At 42.6% G+C, this 21196-nt stretch overlaps 1 protein-coding gene across 2 annotated transcripts in view; it reads right to left on the bottom strand.

Annotated features, from left to right (window-relative positions):
- Positions 1-21196, bottom strand: part of AMPH (amphiphysin) — a 182259-nt gene that overhangs the window by 108501 nt on the left and 52562 nt on the right. For both annotated transcript variants that reach the window (XM_006124072.4, XM_006124073.4), the window contains exon 2: positions 4546-4626. In XM_006124072.4, the coding sequence (XP_006124134.2) occupies positions 4546-4626 (81 nt within the window). The remainder of the gene's footprint in view (positions 1-4545; positions 4627-21196) is intronic.

The raw sequence follows: 21196 nt of genomic DNA, 5'->3' as shown, positions 1-21196 counted from the left end.
ACTGGATTTTGCAAGAGCAATCTTCCAGAGTTGGATATTTCTGAAAAGTCTAGTGTTAGGTTCTTCAGCAAGAAAGGCAAATAGTATATCGCTACTCTCTCTTTCCTGCTTTTATATTGTCCTGGGGAGCAGTGGAAAAAGTGGCAAGGCACACAGCAAAATAATTGCCCAGCTTTGTGAGAAGTCAGGTTCTGATACAGAAGAGGCAGCGGGTCATTGTAGCTGTTACCATTTGCGAGAAGATGTATCACCCGATCATTAAACTGACTTATAATGAGTAAGGCTACTGAAATTGTCAGGTCATAATGACACTGACTCCAAATTGCAGGGGATGGGTGTAGGAACTTATGTGCCAGAAGTTCAGGCTTCTGGTAGGAGGGAGGGAGGATTTCTGAGAAGGGTTAAGTTGGGAATCCCCTTCCACTTTAAATAACATGCTGTAACTCCTGCCTCAGTGAATTACTATGTTCCAGTTTGTGGATGCTGTGCTGTGTCTCTGGTGCCCATTTTCAGGACAGAACTGGAATCTAAGGCTGTGTCTAAACTATATCCCTTTTTCGATAAAGGGATGTAGATTAGGTATGTTGATATTGCAAATGAAGCCGGGATTTAAATATCCCATGCTTCATTTGCATAATGGTGACTGTTGCTTTTTTCAAAACAGGGCTATTTTGAAAAAAACGTCAGTTTAGATGGGGCATTTTCGACAGAAATTCCCCTTTTCAAAAGATCCTATGTTCCTCATTTTTTGAGGAGTACAGGATCTTTAGAAACTGGGCATTTTTGTCAATAATGCCCCGTCTAAACTGCCGGGTGTTTTTCAAAAAAGCTCTGTTTCGAAAAAAAGCAGCAATCGGCATTATTCAAATGAAGCACAGGATATTTAAATTCCAGCTTCATTTGCAATATCAACATGCCTAATCTACATCCCTTTATCAAAAAAGGGATATAGTTTAGACACAGCCTCTACGAACCCTCCTTCATTATCCCCAGTTAGGGTCTGACCTAAATACCACTCTGATTTGTTTGATAATCAGTGGACCCCGTAAACATATCTGATTCTCTGCATTCACCAGTTGAGGGGAGAACTGACAATGAGACAGTGGTCTCTGGCAATGGATTTGATAGGGTGAGATGTGGAAGGAACAACACATAATACTGGACAGGTCTCCTGTGCACTCTGATTCATTGAAGTATGCCTGTGTCTGAGATCAGAATTCCCACTAGGCTCCAATAGGAATTGGATTTTTGTTTCTATTTACTGCCTTAGTGGCCATTTTCAGTTAATACTTGCCTCAGATAAGACTTTGTACCAGATAGTATTATTCTAAGCTCTGGCCTTTGATTGATTTCCCTAGCACTGTATGTCTGTGTTTATTATGAATCCAACATGCTCTAGAAACTGTATGACAGTGTGGTTTGTTTCAACTCACTCTCTCTCTTGAGTCCTGATAAGATAAATTATCCAGAAAAAGATAAGTGAATTTTCTTCTTCCTCAAGTGTTTATGAACACTAACACGATCCTGGATGAAATCACCCATGTTAGCATTTATTCTGACAGGGCATCATGACTGATCATAATTTTATTTTTTTTCCCAGAGGACAGGTGGTCTGTTGCCACCTGTGAGTTTTCATGCTCCATTGGGTACTGAGGTGATGTGTTTCTGGAGCTAGTTGCCTGGGAAGGGCCAGTATATTGAGAAGGTTGTGCTTTCAATTAAACACCTTCCCTAGTTAGAAACATGGAATCTTTGACCAATAGTCAAAGAGGAGATAGTAATACTATCTTCAATTTGGACCAATATGCACTGAGGAACCTTCCAGCCTTACAAAATGTGGGCTAAAGGGTTAGAAGTAAATAAACAGTGGGCCAAGAAGAGCCAACACTGAGCCAACAAGGGCCTTGTTTCTCTTTCACAGCTGGATTGCTGTCCCTCTTCTCACTCGTTGGCCAGCTAGAGGGACAGCAATCCATATGTGAAAGGATGTGGAGGGAGTGGTAATATGATATAGATATTGGGGAATGGTGCTGTGTCCAGTGCTGTCTATCCATGATATTTGAGGACAACAGATGGGGAGGAGGATGACAGATATGGCCATCAGAGGTGGAGCTGCTAGTGGAGACTACAAAGACCTAGGCACAATCTTCTATCTGGCATCATTGCTCTAATACAGCTAGAGGCATGGGGAAAGGATTGGTTGTTTACCTCAGAGCCAATTATTTCCTGCTAGGGAAGAGCGGGGGAGGAGGGGAGGGGAGGGGAGGGGAGGGGAGGGGAGATGATCCTGCCTGAAAGAATCAAAAGTGAAGGTGTGGACTGCATTCTACCCACAAAAGTTTTTGAGCTCTCCAATGAGACACTTGACGCTTGTTTTATTCTCTGGAATTTCTCAAGTTAGCTAAAAAGCCTGCAGGGGCACCAAAGGCTGCAAACACCTCAGAAGGAGAAGCAAAGCTGAAAGGAACATCTCCCCAAAACTCAAATGCAGTCCTAAAGCACAACTGGAAATCAGATCGCTGCATTATTGAGCCATACTGCTAGTCAGAAATTTTAAGTGAACTTTGGAATTCCCCTTAAAAGGTTCTTTGACAGGGAAGTTTGGTTGAGCTGCTTTGAAACCTCAGAAATATTACTTTAATTGAAACAGGCGTTAATTCAGATGCACAGTGATAACACTTTATATCTGAGCTTTGTTAACTGTTTCACTGTTGATCAAAGCAAGGACAAACCAAGAGGAGATGTATTATGAAGACCTATACAAATGGACAGACTTTAGTTTGCCCATACTTAACCACAAGGAATCTAGCAGAACCTATGAGTTCATTTGAGAGGAAATGAATCCCACACAGCCCAGCAGAGGTCAGAAAGCATGCATGATCACACTGTGAACACCTGTACTATCTTCTGAAAATGGTGTCACTTTGGAACATCAGATGGGCAGGACTTCCTTTGTGGGTGGTGCTTAGAAGAGGAACACTAACACTCCCCACCCAAGTTTAACCTCTGGCCCCAGTCTCATGGTGATGTACTGATTTAGTGCTACCTAGATTCTGATGTGCTCATTATTCAGAATCTGTTCATCAAAGACTGAGCAGATACACAAAATTAGAAACATCAGTCTTGTTTGCACACAGCATGACGTCCAGCAGGAAAATACCACTGCAGCACATTCTTCAGAAGCAAATTCTCTTCCTTGAGACAAAATTTTATTGAAATGGGAGATCCACCTTTCATCCTTCTTATTTCTCCATCTACTGCAAGGGTTATTTGGCTCTAATTACATTACATCTTACAGAAGCTGTTTCTCTCAACAGGGCCTCATTCCTGCCACGTAGTCTCCATGTAAAGAGAAAACCTATGCCTCTTTTTTGACATCACAATTAATTACTGTGAAAATGACAGTTATGTTACAAAGGAAGAATTATGACTCCCCACACAGAACAATAAGCAGCTACATAAGAGGAAGCAGAAAAATGTCGTAACATAAGTATGTCCATACTCTGTCAGATCAAAGGCCCATCTAGGCCTACCTTGTCTTCCAACAGTAGCCATTTCACCGTGTTAGCTCCTTTTCTAATGGGGATGTTTTTAATCAACTTTTTGTTAATTGGGTTATTTTCACTTTTACATTAAACATTTTGGATAAAACAAACAGATATTTTGTATCCAGAGTACATTTTACAAAAGATGGGGAAATAATTTCTTGGATCTAAACTATTTGAGTGTCTTTAACACATATGCATAGGAAAGAACAGAAAGACTATGGCTAAACCTCTGGAGAGCTGTATTCATATTTAAATCTTGATAGCATTCACTTAATTCCTAGTAGGTTTCAACTCCCACTAGAAAACTGCAATGGAATTTAGTATGATTAGTCATCTCTGATCAGTTTTACCAGTATGGCAAGGAGTATCAAAGGTTTGAATTTTGAGTACCCTGCAAACAGAGTAGATAACAAGGCTTTTGTTACAGATAGTGTGCCATCATAGATGTACCAAAAGCACATAGGACATACCTGGGCACTGTTGTAAAAGATATATTAAATATTATTAACAAATACTACATAAATGGAGCAGCGCAGGAAGGAACACATACATATTATAGTCTATAATGTTAATCTTCTGGCATTGACAAGTACTAAATGTAATGCAACCAAGAAAATAAGCAAAAAAATCAGACGAATTTGCCTTTGCTTTGCAAAGCATAATGAAAATTTTGAATTTGCAATATTAATTTGTGTTAGCTTCTGTTCTCAGTTAATACTGTTGTTCATCAAGAATCACATGACACTGTGTTAAAGAGAGAGCCCCCAGTTTCAGGATGGTGTTGCAGGAAATCAGAATCTGGCCCTTTGTTACAAGTATTGGGCCCAATCCTGTGAGTTTTGTTGATATTAAGACTGCATGATGAAATCCTTTAATTGTTATCTCTCCGTACAATGCATCTAACCTGTTGCTCAAAAGCATGTTCATCCAATCAAAGAATTTAAATACACCCCAATTTTTGTGTGATACAATTACACAAACCAAACAAGAAACTGACCTCTTGCCGTTTGAAGTTTTGAACATATTCTTCAAACTGTTCATCTTTTGTTTCATCAGCTTTTCCTAGCTTTTGGAGAACCTAAATCAGAAAGAAAGGAACAAAAAGAATTGCATTATGTCTAGTAAGTAGAATATTTAGAGTCACAATAAAACAATATCATGGCTTTAACTGCCTCTGTTCTCACCACAGCTGCTATTACGTTTTTATGGCATTTTACTTTTTAGCTGTGCTATGCGCTACATAGTATAATTTGTCTCCAAAGTACATACATGATACTACCTTTGAAAAAAAATAAAGTAAGATTACAGACACAGAACTCTACAACATTTCTGAGGTGGAGGAAAAGAGAGTGTGCATATATGAAATGTGAGGAGTTCTTGCTCCTTTTTTATGAAACAATAAATATTTCTGATGCTGAAAGATCCCAAAGGTTCAACGAAAGAAAGAGGGAGATTTTCTGGAAAAATCATCTTCAGTCTGGGTATGATGGAACAAATATCAAAATGCATAGACCTTTCTTACATCTTATAGGTCATTCTATGTTACAATATTAACATAATCCTTCTTTGTATGGTTTTTAGCAAGAAATAAGAGGGGAAAACTGAAAATTACAAACAATAATTATTTTAAACTTACAAAAGAACTTTTATTTAGTCACCACATTCATTCAAAAGTATGATATTGCAAGTGTTTTGAAAAAAGGCTAGTCATGTGATAATATTTTGCAAAATCATGTGATCCTACTATATATTTTATATATGTTTGACTACTAACATGCACTTATTTTAATATTCCAAACCTCTGAGTAGCTCCAAATAGCCACCATATTTATTTTCAACTCAACCCTACTACAAAAATTCAATTATTTCCCCCAAAACATGGAATTTCTCCAAAATTTTACCTTATTAAATGTGAATACAATGTATGGCAGATATGACAGTACCCTTCAATATCCTGGACAAACTTTAAATTTAATTCAATAAATATTTTAGGAGTTCACAGTATTAAAATGTATATATTCATGTACAATTGAGGGATTATATGTATTTCCATGGGGGGAAGAGACCACACCCCACAGGAACTAAGGTACACAACTCCAACTATGTAAATAATGTAGCTGGAGTCGACATACCTTAATCCGAGCTTGGTGCTGTCTTCACAGTGGGAGGTCGACCAGAGCATTGGCTCCCATCGGATTTCCCTTATTCCTCACAAATTGAGGAGTTCTAGAACCCTCAGACTGCGTCTACACTGGCATGATTTTGCACAAATACTTTTAACGGAAAAGTTTTTCTGTTAAAAGTATTTGCGTAATAGAGCGTCTACACTGGCATGTGCTTTTGCGCAAAAGCATCCGTGCCAGTGTAGATGCTCTCTTGCGCAAGAAAGCTCCGATGGCCATTTTAGCCATCGGGCTTTCTTGCGCAAGAAATTAACGTTGCCTGTCTACACTGGCCTCTTATGCAAGAATACTTGTGCAAGAGGGATTATCCCCGAGCGGGAGCGTCAGAGTATTTGTGCAAGAAGCACTGATTTTGTACATTAGAACGTCAGTGTTCTTGCACAAATACTCACGGCCAGTGTAGACAGGCGGCAAGATTTTGTGCAAAAGCGGCCATTTTTGCACAAAACCTTGCCAATGTAGACACAGCCTCAGTGTTTGATTTAGTGGGTCCTTACTAAAGCTGCTAAATCAAATGCCAGAAGATCGATCTCCAGCACAGCAAGTGGAGATGTGGCCTCAGGGTGTAACACCTCCAGAGAGAAACACCACCCTGAAGAGGTGTTCACCTATACTGTTTCAATTCAAATTTTCCAGAGACCAACAGACAAAGAAAGAAATTTTGGTTAAAGAATCTGCGTTAAATGACATGGGGCCTTCCTTCCCATCCAGTAAACAGGCAGGACCTCTGGTTCAATGGGAGGTCCCATTCTTATGGCAGGGCTGGAAATACATTCATATGCTGAAACCCTGTAAAACAGAGTATGTACTTGTGCTGAGCTGAACCTATGATGTAGGTGAGGCTTGAAGTTGGCCAGAGCACTTGTTGGAGTTGGGGTGATCCGTGATAAGCTTATTAGCATGCATGTATGCTCTACTATTGTGTTAGCAGGCTTGCTCTGAATGCTTTCATCTTACAAATAAATATGCTTGCTTACAAGGAGATATGGGGTAATCTATCTGTGGAAAGCACACTGTGCACCATCTCTGAGGAGAGGAGTGAAGCAATGCTGCTTAGGCGGTCTGTCTTTTGCTGGGGGCATCATTGTGTAGTCAGGGAACTGTGCAGTCTGCAAATACTCTTTGGGAGGGAGATCCAAAAGACATGACAGCTGAAGAGCTGAGAGCCTAGAGTTGCTGGACTACAGAGGGAGGATAGATGTTCAGCTGCCTTGAACTGTGACACAATGATGAAATTACTGATGAAGGTAGGTTTTGACATATCCACTACAGGCAGATGCTGAAGAGATGGAAGTAGGGATAAAAAGCTAGCAGGTTACTGGTTCATCTCAATGGTATTTTGTAAGCCTCTTGTGACTGGTGACTGGGATTATCAGTTTTCCTCATCAAAATCTCACTGACATTCTGTGTGTCACATCTTTGTGTATGTTGTCATAAGAAAGCTGAAATCTTTGACAAAAATGGAGCAAATGAAACGAGCTGATTGAAGTCTAGACAGGAGCTTGGTAAGTGGCCACTTACTAGCCAACAAATAATTATATTTATTTTTGGATGCAAGCCAAGGGTTTTCTCTAGTTCAGCTCAATACAGGAATGTAAAATTCTGCATCTCCAACCAATCTTTTGGTAGATATATGACTGAGCAACTGCCCTTCTAGATTTTCTAAGCAACAGAGGTCTAGGAAAGCCACATGCAGTCCAGATCTTTGAGGATCTGGATTATATGGAAGTTATATGGAACCTGCTGCATTGGGGCACCACTATAACAGGCTACAGCATATTATGCGGAGTGCAAAAGAAAGGAACATCAAAATACATACGACCAAACAATGGGTCAAACTGACAGATTAGCTATGAAGGACACTTGAGGACATTGAATGACACTGACATGACTTAAAAAAAAAAAGAGTGGTCCTGTAGCACTGTTGAGACTAAAATATTTTATTTTATATAAAATGAGCGTTTCTTCATTTCACTTCAATGGGGCATTGGGATTCATCCAATGCCTAAACAGAGAAAACAGAATGCAAAAGAGCCACTGAAATGGCAGGAAAATCCTGATTTCTGACAATTGCCATTGGGACAACTACAATGGGACTATACATCAGTAAGCTACAACTGAAGAAATATGACAACCAGATTGTCAAATAGTTATCTCTACTGACAAGGGGAGCAGGATATGGCAGTTTCTGAAGCATTTGGGGTGAACTATGTTACAGTGTCTAGATATAAGGTAACTATATTTTGTGTGTATTTCAATTGGCTGCTTTTCTATTTGGCAAATTAAAAAAAATGTTTTGCCATGATGATTCTGAGAACAATTCTGCCCTGGTCTTTTAGGTCTCCTGGCCCAGATACCTTTTCAATAATAATGCCTTTAAGTGAAAAGACAGGAAGATGCAAATTTCCTGATTGTTTTGGTTGTATTTTTATATTAGAGTTAAAAACAATTACTCTAATTATTTTACAGATTTAATAAAAACAATTTGTATTTCCTAGTTTTAAATAATGCATAAAACAATTGATAAACATCTGCTTAAATTCTTCCTGTAAGCACTGTTTATTTTCTCTTTAATTCTTAAAAGCAATGGGCTTGATACAGTACAAAAATCTAAAAATAAACATACTTCAAATTTCTGTTAAAAACTTCCACTGAAATATCTCAGAGCATATGGAAATAGACAGAGATCAACAAGACCAACATTTTACAAGTTAGATACCTATTGGAAATCAAGTCATTTATTTAAACATCTACATTTTACTTTCATTTAAAATGTTTAGCCTATTGGCTGGACTGCATAAGAGAATATCAGCCTGCTAGTATTTCCAGCTAATTCATTTAGCCTTTTAGCTTCAATGGTAGACTCTGGCCACACTTCATGACTACACCACGAAGTCATTACATTATAAAATATTAATAATTTAAGTTAACTGGCTCTTAGCACCAAAAATATCCTAATTATTTAATTAATCAGAATTATCATAATTTAATTAGAAAACTACATGCATACACAAATAGCATTTAATCAACATTTAAAACTAGGAGTGAAAAGACTTTGGTCCAGATATAGCCTTGGTTTCATCAGGCTCAGATTCCTTTGCCTGGAATAAGAGTTGTGCCCAATTACACCAAGCCTGAATTTCATCTTTTGTTTCCTGCACTCCTACCACCTCCGAAAGCACAAAGTTATTCTTGGTCCATATTAGTACGTTGCCATTGCTTTCTGGCAGCGCCATTGGCTGACTACTGCAGAATGTTTGCACAGGCCTCAATTTTGATTGATGTGTACGCTACAGCTGTGAAAAAATCCATTTGTCATTTATTCAAAGCAGAATAGCTAACACCTGCCAAACCATTTAAAACACAACTCTATATACTTCAGTGTTTGCCAAAGGAGGACTATGGAAGGCTTGGAAGACTATTGCAGCAAAGCTCTTCACTGATAAATAGCTGCTCTTTGTCCCCTTGATATTTTATCAAGTGACTTCCTATAATAGAGCTACTTCAGGCATGCTTGAGAACTGCACTTAGCAACCATACTGATAGAGTAGATGAATCAGCATCGGTGATGTGCTAGATAGTTTTCAAATATCAAGAAGCATTGACATGTAAAGGCACAGAACCTATCTGGAAAACCTCTTTCATAAAGAGAAGACAGAGAGGGGACATGATAGCAGTTTTCAAGTATCTAAAAGGGTGTCACAAGGAGGAGAGAGAAAAATTGTTTTCCTTGGCCTCTGAGGATAGGACAAGAAGCAATGGGCTTATATTGCAGCAAGGGAGGTTTAGGGTGGACATCAGGAAAAACTTCCTGTCAGGGTGGTTAAACACTGGAATAAATTGCCTAGGGGGGCTGTGGAATCTCCATCACTGGAGATATTTAAGAGAAGGTTAGACAAACACCTGTCAGGGATGATGTAGACAGCTTGGTCCTGCCGTGAGGGCAGGGGACTGGACTTGATGACCTCTCAAGGTCCCTTCCAGTTCTAAGATCCTATGATATCACTTATGAATAGGTGATAACCCTTCAGTCCACAGTGTTTAAGAGACTTTCCTCATTTTTTTCCACCACACAAAATATTACATGTTCAGAAAATGGCACTGGGGAGCAAAGATGACAAATTTACCCCTGCTCAGTCACATAAAACAAGGAAATGAACAATTTTAAAAAGTCAGCTGACCTCACATGCCCTCCTCCTAGACACCAAACATGCAGAGCAAAAATCGCTCTAATGCAATGGTTCTCAATCAGGGCTATGCGTACCTCTGTGAGTATGCAGAGGTCTTCCCCGGGGGTTCATCAGCTCATCTAAATATTTGTCTGATTGTCCAACAAGCTACATAAAAAGCACCAGTGAAGTCAGTACAAACTAAAATTTCATTCTGTTCTATATACTATACATTGAAATATAGGCACAGTATTTATATTTCCATTGATTTATTTTATAATTATATGGTGAAAAGAGTAAAGAAGCAATTTTTCAGCAATAGTGTGTTGTGAAACTTTTGTATTTTTGTGTCTGATTTTGTAAACAAGTAGTTTTTAAAGTAAGGTGAAACTGAAAGGAGTACAGTAGGATGAAAAGGTTGAGAGCATGGCTCTAAGAAACACCCCCAATAACCTATCTTAACTGACCTGTTTAAACTGTGCCCCAGGCTTCCAGTACAATGTTGTTCGACTTTTAGCTAAAGATTCATTCTACTGCAGCACTAAATTTGCTAAATTAATGCTGTAGAGAAAACCAGACTTCTGATGATTAATAACAGCAAATCTCTTTGCTTCTGACTGTGCATTCCAACTGCAGTAATGCTGTTGGTTTACCCCATCTTTGCCTATCTGATCCTTCCATCACTGAATTTTTTTCTGAAATACACTTACTCACTGTTGGACAACATGGTGGTTAGTGACCATCATTCCAGACGTGCGATGAAATCTGGATGTTCCTCACTCCTCAAGCAAATTTAATTGAGCCTCAGCATCAGAGCCCTGGGGCGGTTTGGGGTAGCTGCCTCAATCATCCTATGCATGGGAGGGACCCAGGGAATTGGGGCTGGGCACAGAGTTCCCCTCCCTATCCCCATACTCACCTTGGCCCAGAAGCCTGCTCTGCTCCACCCCACCACATCATGCTATGCCACCCTCTCCCAGATAGAGGTGTTCTGCTTCTCCACAGCAGCAGGAAGCAGAGCGACCAAGCCCTGGGGCACCCCACTTAGCCCCGACGCAGAGAATTGGAGTACAGCAGGCTGGGAGGGTGGCACGGTGGGGTGGAACAGGCTGCTGGATTGCTTTGGCTCCCTGCCACCGCCATAGTGAATCTGACAGGGAGGGGGGTGGTGACCTCTGCTGCCACAGGGGCAGAGCAGGGGTGCCAGCTGGGGAAGGAGTGGGGCAAGGGCTGGGAGGTTGGAGCAGAGGCAGGGTGGAGGTGGGGGCCTATGGCAGAGGAGTTGCCCTCTACCCAGGCCTGGGATACTGGGTGGGAGGTTGCCCCAGGCCCTACATCTGCCTGGGGATGGCTCTGCCAACCAACTTGCAGAAAATAAAATCCTCCACTCCCCCATATCTTGTCCCTTTCTATTTGCTCACCCAGAACAGATATTCTAATACATGCCACCCTGTCTATGCCTATTCAGTTAATGTTGCTCTGTCTATGCTTCTGCCTTCCCCACCTATGGCTGGCTCCAACTCCTTGTTCTCTGCTACTGGCTAGAGATCTTTGCAGCCCCATCCTCTGTCCTGTCTCCACTTTGTTTCCTTACTCCTTGTTTTTCCTTCTCCCTGGTTGATCAGAGGCTGCAGAGAGGAAGGGTTAGTGTTGGAGGCTCCATTGGATTTCTACAACCCCTGCAATTCATGCTGGTCTCCTCTGCGCTTTAGGATACCAAACACTGCAGTGACTGTTGAGGAAGGAGTTATTCCCCTGCATATTTCACTGGCGTTGTAGAGACATAATTTCCAGAGTACCATGGGAAGCTTAGGATTAAAGGCTCTGTACAAATGTAAACTTATTGGCTGATCCATTTTTCTGAGTCAGGAAGCTTGAAGACTTACTTCACTGATGGATGCATTTTAAATCACTATTCGTTAGTGTTTTGTGTATAGTAAAGGGCTGTGATGCATGGGAACAGTTAGTTAAACAAGAATAGCACTACATAATATCCATACAAGCATAACATACTGCAGTGTAGAACTGTTCTATTCATCAAAATGAAAAAACTGGAAATGCAAGCTTTGTACACAGTCTAAATGACAAAATGTGCAAATTATGCCATGGAAAAATGGATGATTATCATAACCTGTTACAGGAATTACAGAACACAGTTATAGATCATTCTGCAGATGACACAAAGATGCACTAGGGAGCTATACGGAACAAATGTCACCATAACACACACAAAGTAAGACACAAGCTTTCTAAACCAGTGATTGATTAGTATATGAAATAATCAACAACCATTTTGAGTGTGAGTGGAGAAGCAGGATTAGGGATGTCAAATTTAGATTTGGCTAACCAAATAGTCAATGCAATTTGCATCAACTATTCGATTACTCGATAAGGGCGCTTCCGCCTTCGAAGCAATCCTCTGCTGACTCCATGCTCCCCACAGCAGTTCAAACCCTGGGTTCTGTGCGGTGCTGCCACTTTGAAATGCCCTGGGGAGCCCGGTGTCAAGCTCCACGCTGTGTTTCAAGGCAGCAGCACCACGTGGAGCCCTTGTTCAGCAGGTGAGTCCCCAGCTGACTCTGGGCTCAACGTGACACTGGCACTTTGAAATGCTGCGTGCAGCGTGGAGCCAGCATTTCAAAGTGGCAACACTGTGTGGAGCCTAGGGTCTGGCCCCAGGCTCCACGCCGAACTGCCACTTTGAAGCACCGTCTTCTGCCCTCCCCCCTTGCCGCCTCTTTCTGACAGAAGCGACAAGAGGGGGAAAGCAACTAGTAAACTAGCCTGTTGACTATATGATAAGCATTTGCTTATCAGATAGTCGACTAGTCATTCACATCCCTAGTATGAATGCAGAATACATTTGAAGACAGGCTTAATCCTGGTTAGTATTTGATGACAATGACAACAGAAACCTGTTGATATTTTCTAAGGTTTATTTAACAGGTATTAAGAGGCATTTTTCTAATTAAAGATGCATTTAAGGATAGTAGTCACTTATTTAACACAACAGTGTATTGTTGGGCTAGGATGGATAGACTTCAAAATCTATGACAAACAGGAGGTTATCACCTGTTCCTCTGTAAATAAACATTAAATCCTTAAATTTAACTGTATCGTACAGGATGGTGACCACCTGGCTGATATGATTATAAAAGATCCAGCAACAAAACTTAGCTAGTCAGCAGGAATTCAAGAATTGGGAAAGGGATGAGCCTCAGACCTCATTTCCCGGACAGAGGGCAGAGATATAAACAGTAGTAGCAATGCTTCTACTGTCTTTCTAATGGCTATTTCTCACTTCTCTTTTACAGCATTTAAAACAGTACTCCCCTCTGCTAATGTCTCATCAAATTCTTATCACATGAATGCTGAGAGTATGCAGAAGGGTGCTGACTACAGCAGAAGGTAAATCCTGGATGTCTTCAAAGAGTTCTGGTTTACTCTGAAAAGTAGCACAATGAATATTTTTCAGAATATTTTACCTAATCAGTGCTCCCCAGCCATTTGTGTCTGACATGCTTGTAAGGCACAGCACAAGACCCAGCCAAAGGAGGGGGTGCTGGAATAGAATAGAGATGAAGGGCCTCACAGGAATGGGACTAGGAGGAGGAGGAAGTCAAAGAGGGATGGCGACCAAAATGAAAAATATCAAGATGCAGTAGGTAGTGAAAAGACGTAAGAGAGTAAGAACCTTGTGCAGGCTGGAGGAAAGCTAGTGAAGAGAAGCCAGCATGAGATTAAGGAGGGCAGAGAGAGAGAGAGAGAGAGAGAGAGAGAAAGATAAGAAGTCACTGGAGGGCTTCAGGGTGCTAAAATCTACCAGGTTCAGAATGCATACACTAGGACAGTAGTCTCCAACTTTTTTACACCCAAGATCACTTTTTAAATGACAGGACAAGCCAAGATCTAGCGCCCCGCCCCTTCCTTGAAGCCCTCTCCTTCCTTGAAACCCTGCCCTCTCTATTCTCCTCCTCTCCATCACCTGCTATACCCAACCCTTATACTGCTGCTTTTTTTCCCCAATTCTTCTGTAGGAAGAGGTTTTTCCAACACTTGACCTGTCTAGACTGGACCAAATGTCAGAAAACTCCCTTCTTTTGGAAACCCCCTTATTCCTCGTAGAAAGAGGAATATAGAGGTGACCAAAAGATCATGTTTGATCTTCCACTAAAAAAAGCGGAAGAACAAATGCATCCCTGGATGCAGAAGAGTTTTTCTGGGATATCTCTGGAATCCTGAAAAACTCCTGCAGTCTAGCTGTACCCTCACTGGGTTGAAACAGGATGTGTAAGCTCTGGGGTGGGAATGAAGGATTTGGGTGTGGGGAGGGGTGAGAGGTGCAAGCTCTGGGAGGAAATCTGGATGCAGGAGGAGATGAAGAAGGGGACGCTGGTTTGGGGAAGGGGCTCCAGGCTGGGCAGTGTTGGAGTCAGATGTAGGGTTGGGGTACTAAGCAAGCCACAGACTTGTGGATGTGAGGGTTCAGGAATTCGGGTTGGGGTATGTGAGGGGTTCCAGTGTATGCTAGGCTCAGATCTAGGGTCTGGGGGAAGGGGGAGTGCAGGAGCATTATGATGCTGTGGCCAGATGGGGTCTTGGCCCCAGTTGGGGGTTTGTTGACCAGGCTTCATTTTTAAGTAAAATACTGTGTCAAACACAAAAAGTTTCTGCATTGTCCTTATTTATGAGAAGGGCAGGGAACCTGTTTTGAGTCAGGGGTCACTGACCCACAGAAAAGTCAGTTGAGACCACGCAAGTGAGATGCCAAAAAAACCTGCTCCAAAACCCACCCAAGCCTCACTAATGTGGCCCCAACTGTGCTGGTGGAGCAGAGGACATGGTACTGAGAAAGAGTTCTAGTGAGTGCTGGGGCAAGGCACAGGGTGCCAGTGGGGGCAGAGTTCTACAGCTGGGGGCAGGGGAGAGGGAACAGGGTGCCGGGAGGTCAGGGGACAGGTTTCTGCAGCAGGGGGCCAATGGGGACAGGTTTCTGCAGCAGGCATCAGGGTGCTAGTGGGACAGAGTTCTGTGGCTGGGGGGCAGGGAACAAGATGCCGGGAGGCAAGGGGACAGGGTTCTGTGACAGGGGACAGGGTGCCAGTGGGGGCAGAGAGTCCCCTGCACCCGCCTTCTCCCAGGATTCCCACCCCCCCAGGGACCCGGAACCAACTCCCCTCTCTCGCGAAGCAAAGAAGCCCGCGCACGTGCCCCCTTGGAGCCGATCTCCCTCACCCCCCGCGGAGGAAGGAAGCTCCATTGTGCGCCTCCGCCAGGGCCGGCATGACCCTCCCACGGAGCAGAGAAGCCCCCATCATGTGCCCCCTCCAGGCCTGACTTCTCCCCTCCCGTGGAGCAGGGAAGCCTGCTCATGTGCCCCCTCTGGGCCCGACTCCCCCCTCCCACAGAGAAGGGAAGTCCCAGCATGCGCCTCTGGAGACTCACCCGGTAAGTTCCCAGCCTGCCACAGACTTGGGTCAAGGAAGCAGCCAGCGCATTTCCGGAACCCCTGGAAGTGACGTGCCGCTACAGGACTTCTGCCCACCCCATGGGAAGCTGCCACTACCTCCACTGTTGCTCAAGGTAGATAGTGGAGCTTCTTGTGGGTGAGGAGAAATGGGGGGCCCAGAATGCCTCGCGATCGACTGGTCAAGGCCTCACTATCGACCAGTCGATTGCGATCAACTGGTTGCTGACCACAGCACTAGGAGGAGAGAGCTGAATAGAAAAAAAGAGAGAAGGAGGAGGAGCCAAAGAGGCATCTCAAAGAACTGGAGGAGACGCCTACTCCGCTGCCTTGGGCGACAACAGTTTCTGCATCTGTTGGTGCTGCCGCTTCATGCACAGACCAATTTGATCGTTTTTGACTGAACAAGAGCATGCTGTAGCATCCCAAAAGTAACAGCCCACACAGCAACAGCATAACCAACGGCCTCTTATTGCATCCCAAACAAATCACAAGTCCACTCTGGTGAATCAATGAAAACCCAGACAAATGATACTGCTCCCATCGGATACTTGCTCACTTGGCTATTCCCATTAGTGTGCCTACTGAAAGAATATTTAGGTCAGCAGCAAACACAGTCTCACTGCACTGATGTTTAAATCTATCCAACATAGCATATCTTTCTTTTATCCAAACATTCAATTTCTGTCCCCTTGACATTTAGTACTGACCACAATCAAGAACAAAAACCTAACCCAGGTAATCAGAATGGTCATAGTAGCACATTCCCAGTGCTTTGGACAGAGCACTCTATGGAAGAGTTATTACTGCCAAAATCTCAATTAAAGATCATAGAACCATTGGCAGGTGGATGGCATATATGATCTTAATAGAATTTGTCCAGCTCTGAACTGCATGGATCTATGACTAATAATTTCATAACCAAAATGAAATCTAGTACAAAGTTTCTCTTTTCACACAACAAAGTACCATGAGGAAAATGACTCAGCTTAGAGGTATTAGCTGCAGAAACAGAGGCCAGGTCATTCTTACCCCCTACCCTGGCACCTCTCTCTGCAATGGGAAGCAGCCGCCATCCTTTCCGTCCTGCACAGATCTGAAAGGCTGCTCCTGGCCATGCTCTGGTGTGAACCCTGGCACTAATTGTGGGAAGGGCTGCGACTGCATGCCCTCTATGTTGCCTTGAGAAGATGCAGTGCCATGTACCAGGAGAGGCGGACACATCCCGGGGGCCCAGCCAGGTATGGAGGGCGGAGAGCACTGGGTAGGGAGGTTTGGTTCTGAACCACTCTGTCTGTGTCTGTGTGCACTCTCCCCTTGCAAGCCTTAAAAATAAGAAGGTAAATAAAAAGGCTCCAGGTTCTCAGTATTTCTTTTAACAGGGGCTCATCCATTGATCATCCCAGTCTTTAATCAATCACAGTATCTATTTTGCACCATCATGTTACTTTCTGCAGTTCAGCTGATGAAGTATTGGGGAGGGAAGCAATATATAAATAAACCTATTTTTAGATCTGAAGTAATGGTGCTTTTAAAACATATTTCAGGCTTAAATCCATAATGTGGCATCTGATTCTTAACTGCCAAATCTAGTGATAGAACTTTAGGCAAACCCTAATGTCCAAGGTGCCTTCAGTTTTGGCACAAACTAGGGAAGATAATTTGAATATGTAGTTTCCTTGTTAGAATTACATGAAGTTGGTCCCAACTTGATTGTTTATTAGCTTTGGAGATTTAGAGCAATCATTCCTGGTCCTTTCCACATTTATAGCTGAAATCCATAATGGACATAAGGGCACTGTGCAAATGAAGGCAAGAGTCTACATTATTGTTTAAGAGCTATCTCTAGACTCAACAGTTAGCTGCACACCATGCCACACAATCTTTCACCACATTCAGATTGTCCTAGCCATGGCACCCTGATTTCAGAGAGACAGCCGCTCACTACTTTGAGATACATATTCCAATGCACTGAAATGTGATGCTTTTCCTAACTTACATTTCAGATTCCTAATGCAGCATCACATCCCTCACGCACTGTGGCTTATCTGATGAGGTAGCATCAGTAATAAGCATACACCTCTGGGAAGTTACCAAACCATCTTTCAGAGCAACACTATCTCATATATCACTTATCCACGCTATCACTCACCGCTGAATGAAATGGCAAAGTGGTTCAGACTTTCAGAAAGCTCATGGTAAATATCCAAATCAGAATGAAAAAATCAGACGGAGCACATCCTGGTCCATACATTTAAAAATACAAGATGTATTTGAAATCACAAGCCAAGGCCCCCAAGGTATTTAAGCACCTAACTCCTACTGATTTCATTGGCAGCTAAACATCTAAACTTCTATGAGAACACCTGTGAGATTGCTCCTTCTCCAAAAAATATACTGATCCAGATCACTGCTTGATGATTTATAAAGAGATTGTGGGGTGGCATATTTTCATAGCTATCCATAAGCATCTTGAGGCACTAGGTCTCTGAAACAGTAATTACAGGAACAAACTTATATTTTAAAAAGAATGTGTTAGTCAAATATTGCTGGGAAAGAATTAGTCTTCTAGAAGAGTCATCAAATTCGCTTTCACTCTTAAATTACCTTAACAAATTCCAAACAATAAATGATTTTAAAGGTCCAATGGTGTGTTGTGGAAACATCAAAGATAATTAAAAACAGCTCCAGTAATATACATTGCTTACATTTCTATTTTTACATTGCTTTTCGCAAGGATATTTGCATCAAAATGGTAGTTTGTGAGCTCTTGCGGCTTATTCTCCACCTGAGATCATAACCTTCTGGGTATTAGATAAATTATTGCAATGTTTAAAGAAGGATTATGACTTCAGGCAGGGAATAAATAGCAAGAGTGGAGTAATTGTTCAAAAAGATTCTACTTTCATACCTATGGCAACAATAAAAAACTAGAGAAAAAACTGCAGATGCTAATAGTGATAGGATATTTTCATAGATATTTTTTACTTGATGGACAAAACAGCAGTGAGAGTGATTGTCCAAGAGCAAGTTGAAATCACGTCAGGATAGCATACCTCATATTGCTTTGTGGAAGGGAGGAGTGGGCTGGCAGGCAGTGGTTGGACAGTGAAGTGGATAAGGCCTTGTATGTTGGCACAGAATGGAATTTTATTTTTATTGCAGTAGAGCCTACTTTTCTATTATAGCAGGCCTTCTTGGGCAGATGTATTATGATTGACACCATTATTATTTAGGTCAGTGGTTCCCAGCCTTTTTCGGTCCCCGTGCCCCTTTGGCTTTTAGTAAACCTTCCTATACCCCCTATTTAATATGAAAGGAAATAAATTCTAGACTCTAGAATCCACAACGTTTTTCACTAACACTACTACTTTTGGAATATTTCAATTAGGATAATCTAGTTATTTACCAAATATTCCCTGTACCCCCTTGACAAGCTTCTTGTACCCCCTGGGGGTACGCGTACCCTAGGTTGGGAACCCCTGATTTAGGTGATCACATCATAATATTTTTCCACAAGACCACTCCTTCATTCAATACACTGTATGCACCTGCTCTAAAGTAAATCGGGGTTGTATAGTAGATTCTTGTCTGAAGGCCCCTTGACTCACTTATTGCAGAGGTAGGAATGTGACGGAAGAAGAGGATTTCAGGAAGAACAAGGATGGTCTTATGAATAAGACCACAGAATGCTGCTCTGGAGAACTGGATTTTTTCCCATGTCTGTGCACAGGACTCCTACATGATGTTGGGCAAGTCACAAACTCAATTTTTCACTGGTTGTCACTACACTATCTTCTTCATTTTCTGGATGCTCAACTAGGGTATGTCTAAACTACATGCCTCTGTCGGCAGAGGCATGTAGATTTGTTTGTTCAGCAAAGGCAAATGAAGCCGCGATTTAAATGATCGCGGCTTCATTTACATTTACATGGCTGCCGCACTGAGCCGACAAACAGCTGATCAGCTGTTTGTCGGCTCGCCGCTAGTCTGGACGTTCCCCCTGTCGACATCAAAGCCCTTTGTCGGCAGCCCCGGTAAACCTCATCCCACGAGGAATAACGGGGCTGCCGACAAAGGGCTTTGATGTCGACAGGGGGAACGTCCAGACTAGCGCGCTGAGCCGACAAGCAGCTGATCAGCTGTTTGTCGGCTCAGCGCGGCAGCCATGTAAATGTAAATGAAGCCGCGATAATTTAAATCGCGGCTTCATTTGCCTTTGCCTACAACCCTAATCTACATGCCTCTGCTGACAGAGGCATGTAGTCTAGACACAGCCCTAGAGTCCTGGAGGCCTCATTTGCAGAACGGTGAGCACTCACGACTGCAACAGTAGTCAATGGGATCTGAGCTCTGAGCATATAAGGGCTTTGAAATGCTGGGCACTCTGAAAATTAGGACCTAGACAGTGGGGCCAACAGCCACTGAGGTCCTGTGGCAAGGTGTGTGGTGGCTTGGCTCCATACCCTTGGAATAGGTGGGGCCTCAGGTGGAAGGGGAAGGGTGAGCACAGTCAGCACCCCTCCCTCCGCCCAGGCCTCAGAGTCCCACAGAGCATGGGAACAGCATTCCCACAATAGTTCAAAGAGGCCCAGGGCTCCAGCCACCACTGCTGCTGCAGTATCAGTGGCAGTAGCCAGGAGCTCCAGGCCCCTTTGAACACCAGGCCCCAGGGTAACTGCCCCCTTATTCTGCCATTGGCAGGCTTGGTCCTCAAGAGCTCAAATTTAGTGAGTGTTGTTCACCATAATCTCTGTGCCTCAGCTCCCTGTCAGAAGGGAGTTATGGAAATAAGCTAATATTTGTGTTGCACTGAAGTACAATAGTGACAAGCACCACAGAAAATCCCTGTCACTCCAGATGCTTCTTCTTAGCTTAGTTATCACTTGCTGATGTTCTTACAGGGGAAGAGGTTGGTCACAGTTCTCTCCTGTGACTTTTCAAGTGGCCAAGGCCTGAGGTGTCTATGTGGATTTAACTGTCCTTACTCTCACAAATTTCCTCTGAACCAAAAAGAACTTACCAGAGTGAGAACAGAGTTAGGCAGGGAGCACTGGATTTGGGCCAATGCAGTGTTCCCTGTAAGTTGTGCGCTTGGGTGGCTACCCAGAAGAGATTAAAATGCTGCACAGCTGATTAGCAGAGCACCCACAGCCAGTAGCATATGGTATACATCTGCAAATGCCTCAGTGAACATAAAATTTATTCCACACATGGATGGAAAAAATAGAGGAAACATTGGCCCAACATTCAATAGACAGGGGTTAAAGATAGCTAGTGATATTACTGTATGTTTCTCTAAATACAAAATGACTGTTATGACGACTGTTTGATCTCTGATTATTCCAGTGCAAGAATTTGTAAGCCTGTTAAATCTTCCTAAATAAACAGTTTTTTAAAATAATGTTAAAAAATGCACTTAATTGATTCATCATAATGCTTTCAAACTAAAATTCCAGCCATGGGCAAGACAGGTACTAAGCACTTAAGTTGGCCACCCCAGATGCCACTCCTTAGAAACAGCACCAACTGTGACATTCAGTAAGAAAAAAGTGTTTCATTAGCAATCCTAAATGCAGAGGTGCCGCTAACTGTTCAGTATGCAAGATGTTCATGCTGATGCTAAAGCAAGGCTTGCTGTCAACATGCTTTGGCTGTTCTTCAACAAACAGAAGTCTATGTCAGACAGGTAATACAGCAGAACAAGACATCCTTCAATAAGACGCAGCCACAGACAATCTGTCACTGAAAAAATCAGTGGGAGGAGGACACAGAGCTGAAATTTATTCATTAAATTAGACCGACAGAGACATTGAGTTAAAAGGGTTC

This window comes from Pelodiscus sinensis, chromosome 2 (genome assembly GCF_049634645.1).
Source record: "Pelodiscus sinensis isolate JC-2024 chromosome 2, ASM4963464v1, whole genome shotgun sequence".
Lineage (NCBI taxonomy): Eukaryota > Metazoa > Chordata > Testudines > Trionychidae > Pelodiscus > Pelodiscus sinensis.
This window is presented reverse-complemented; position numbering and strand designations above follow the sequence as displayed.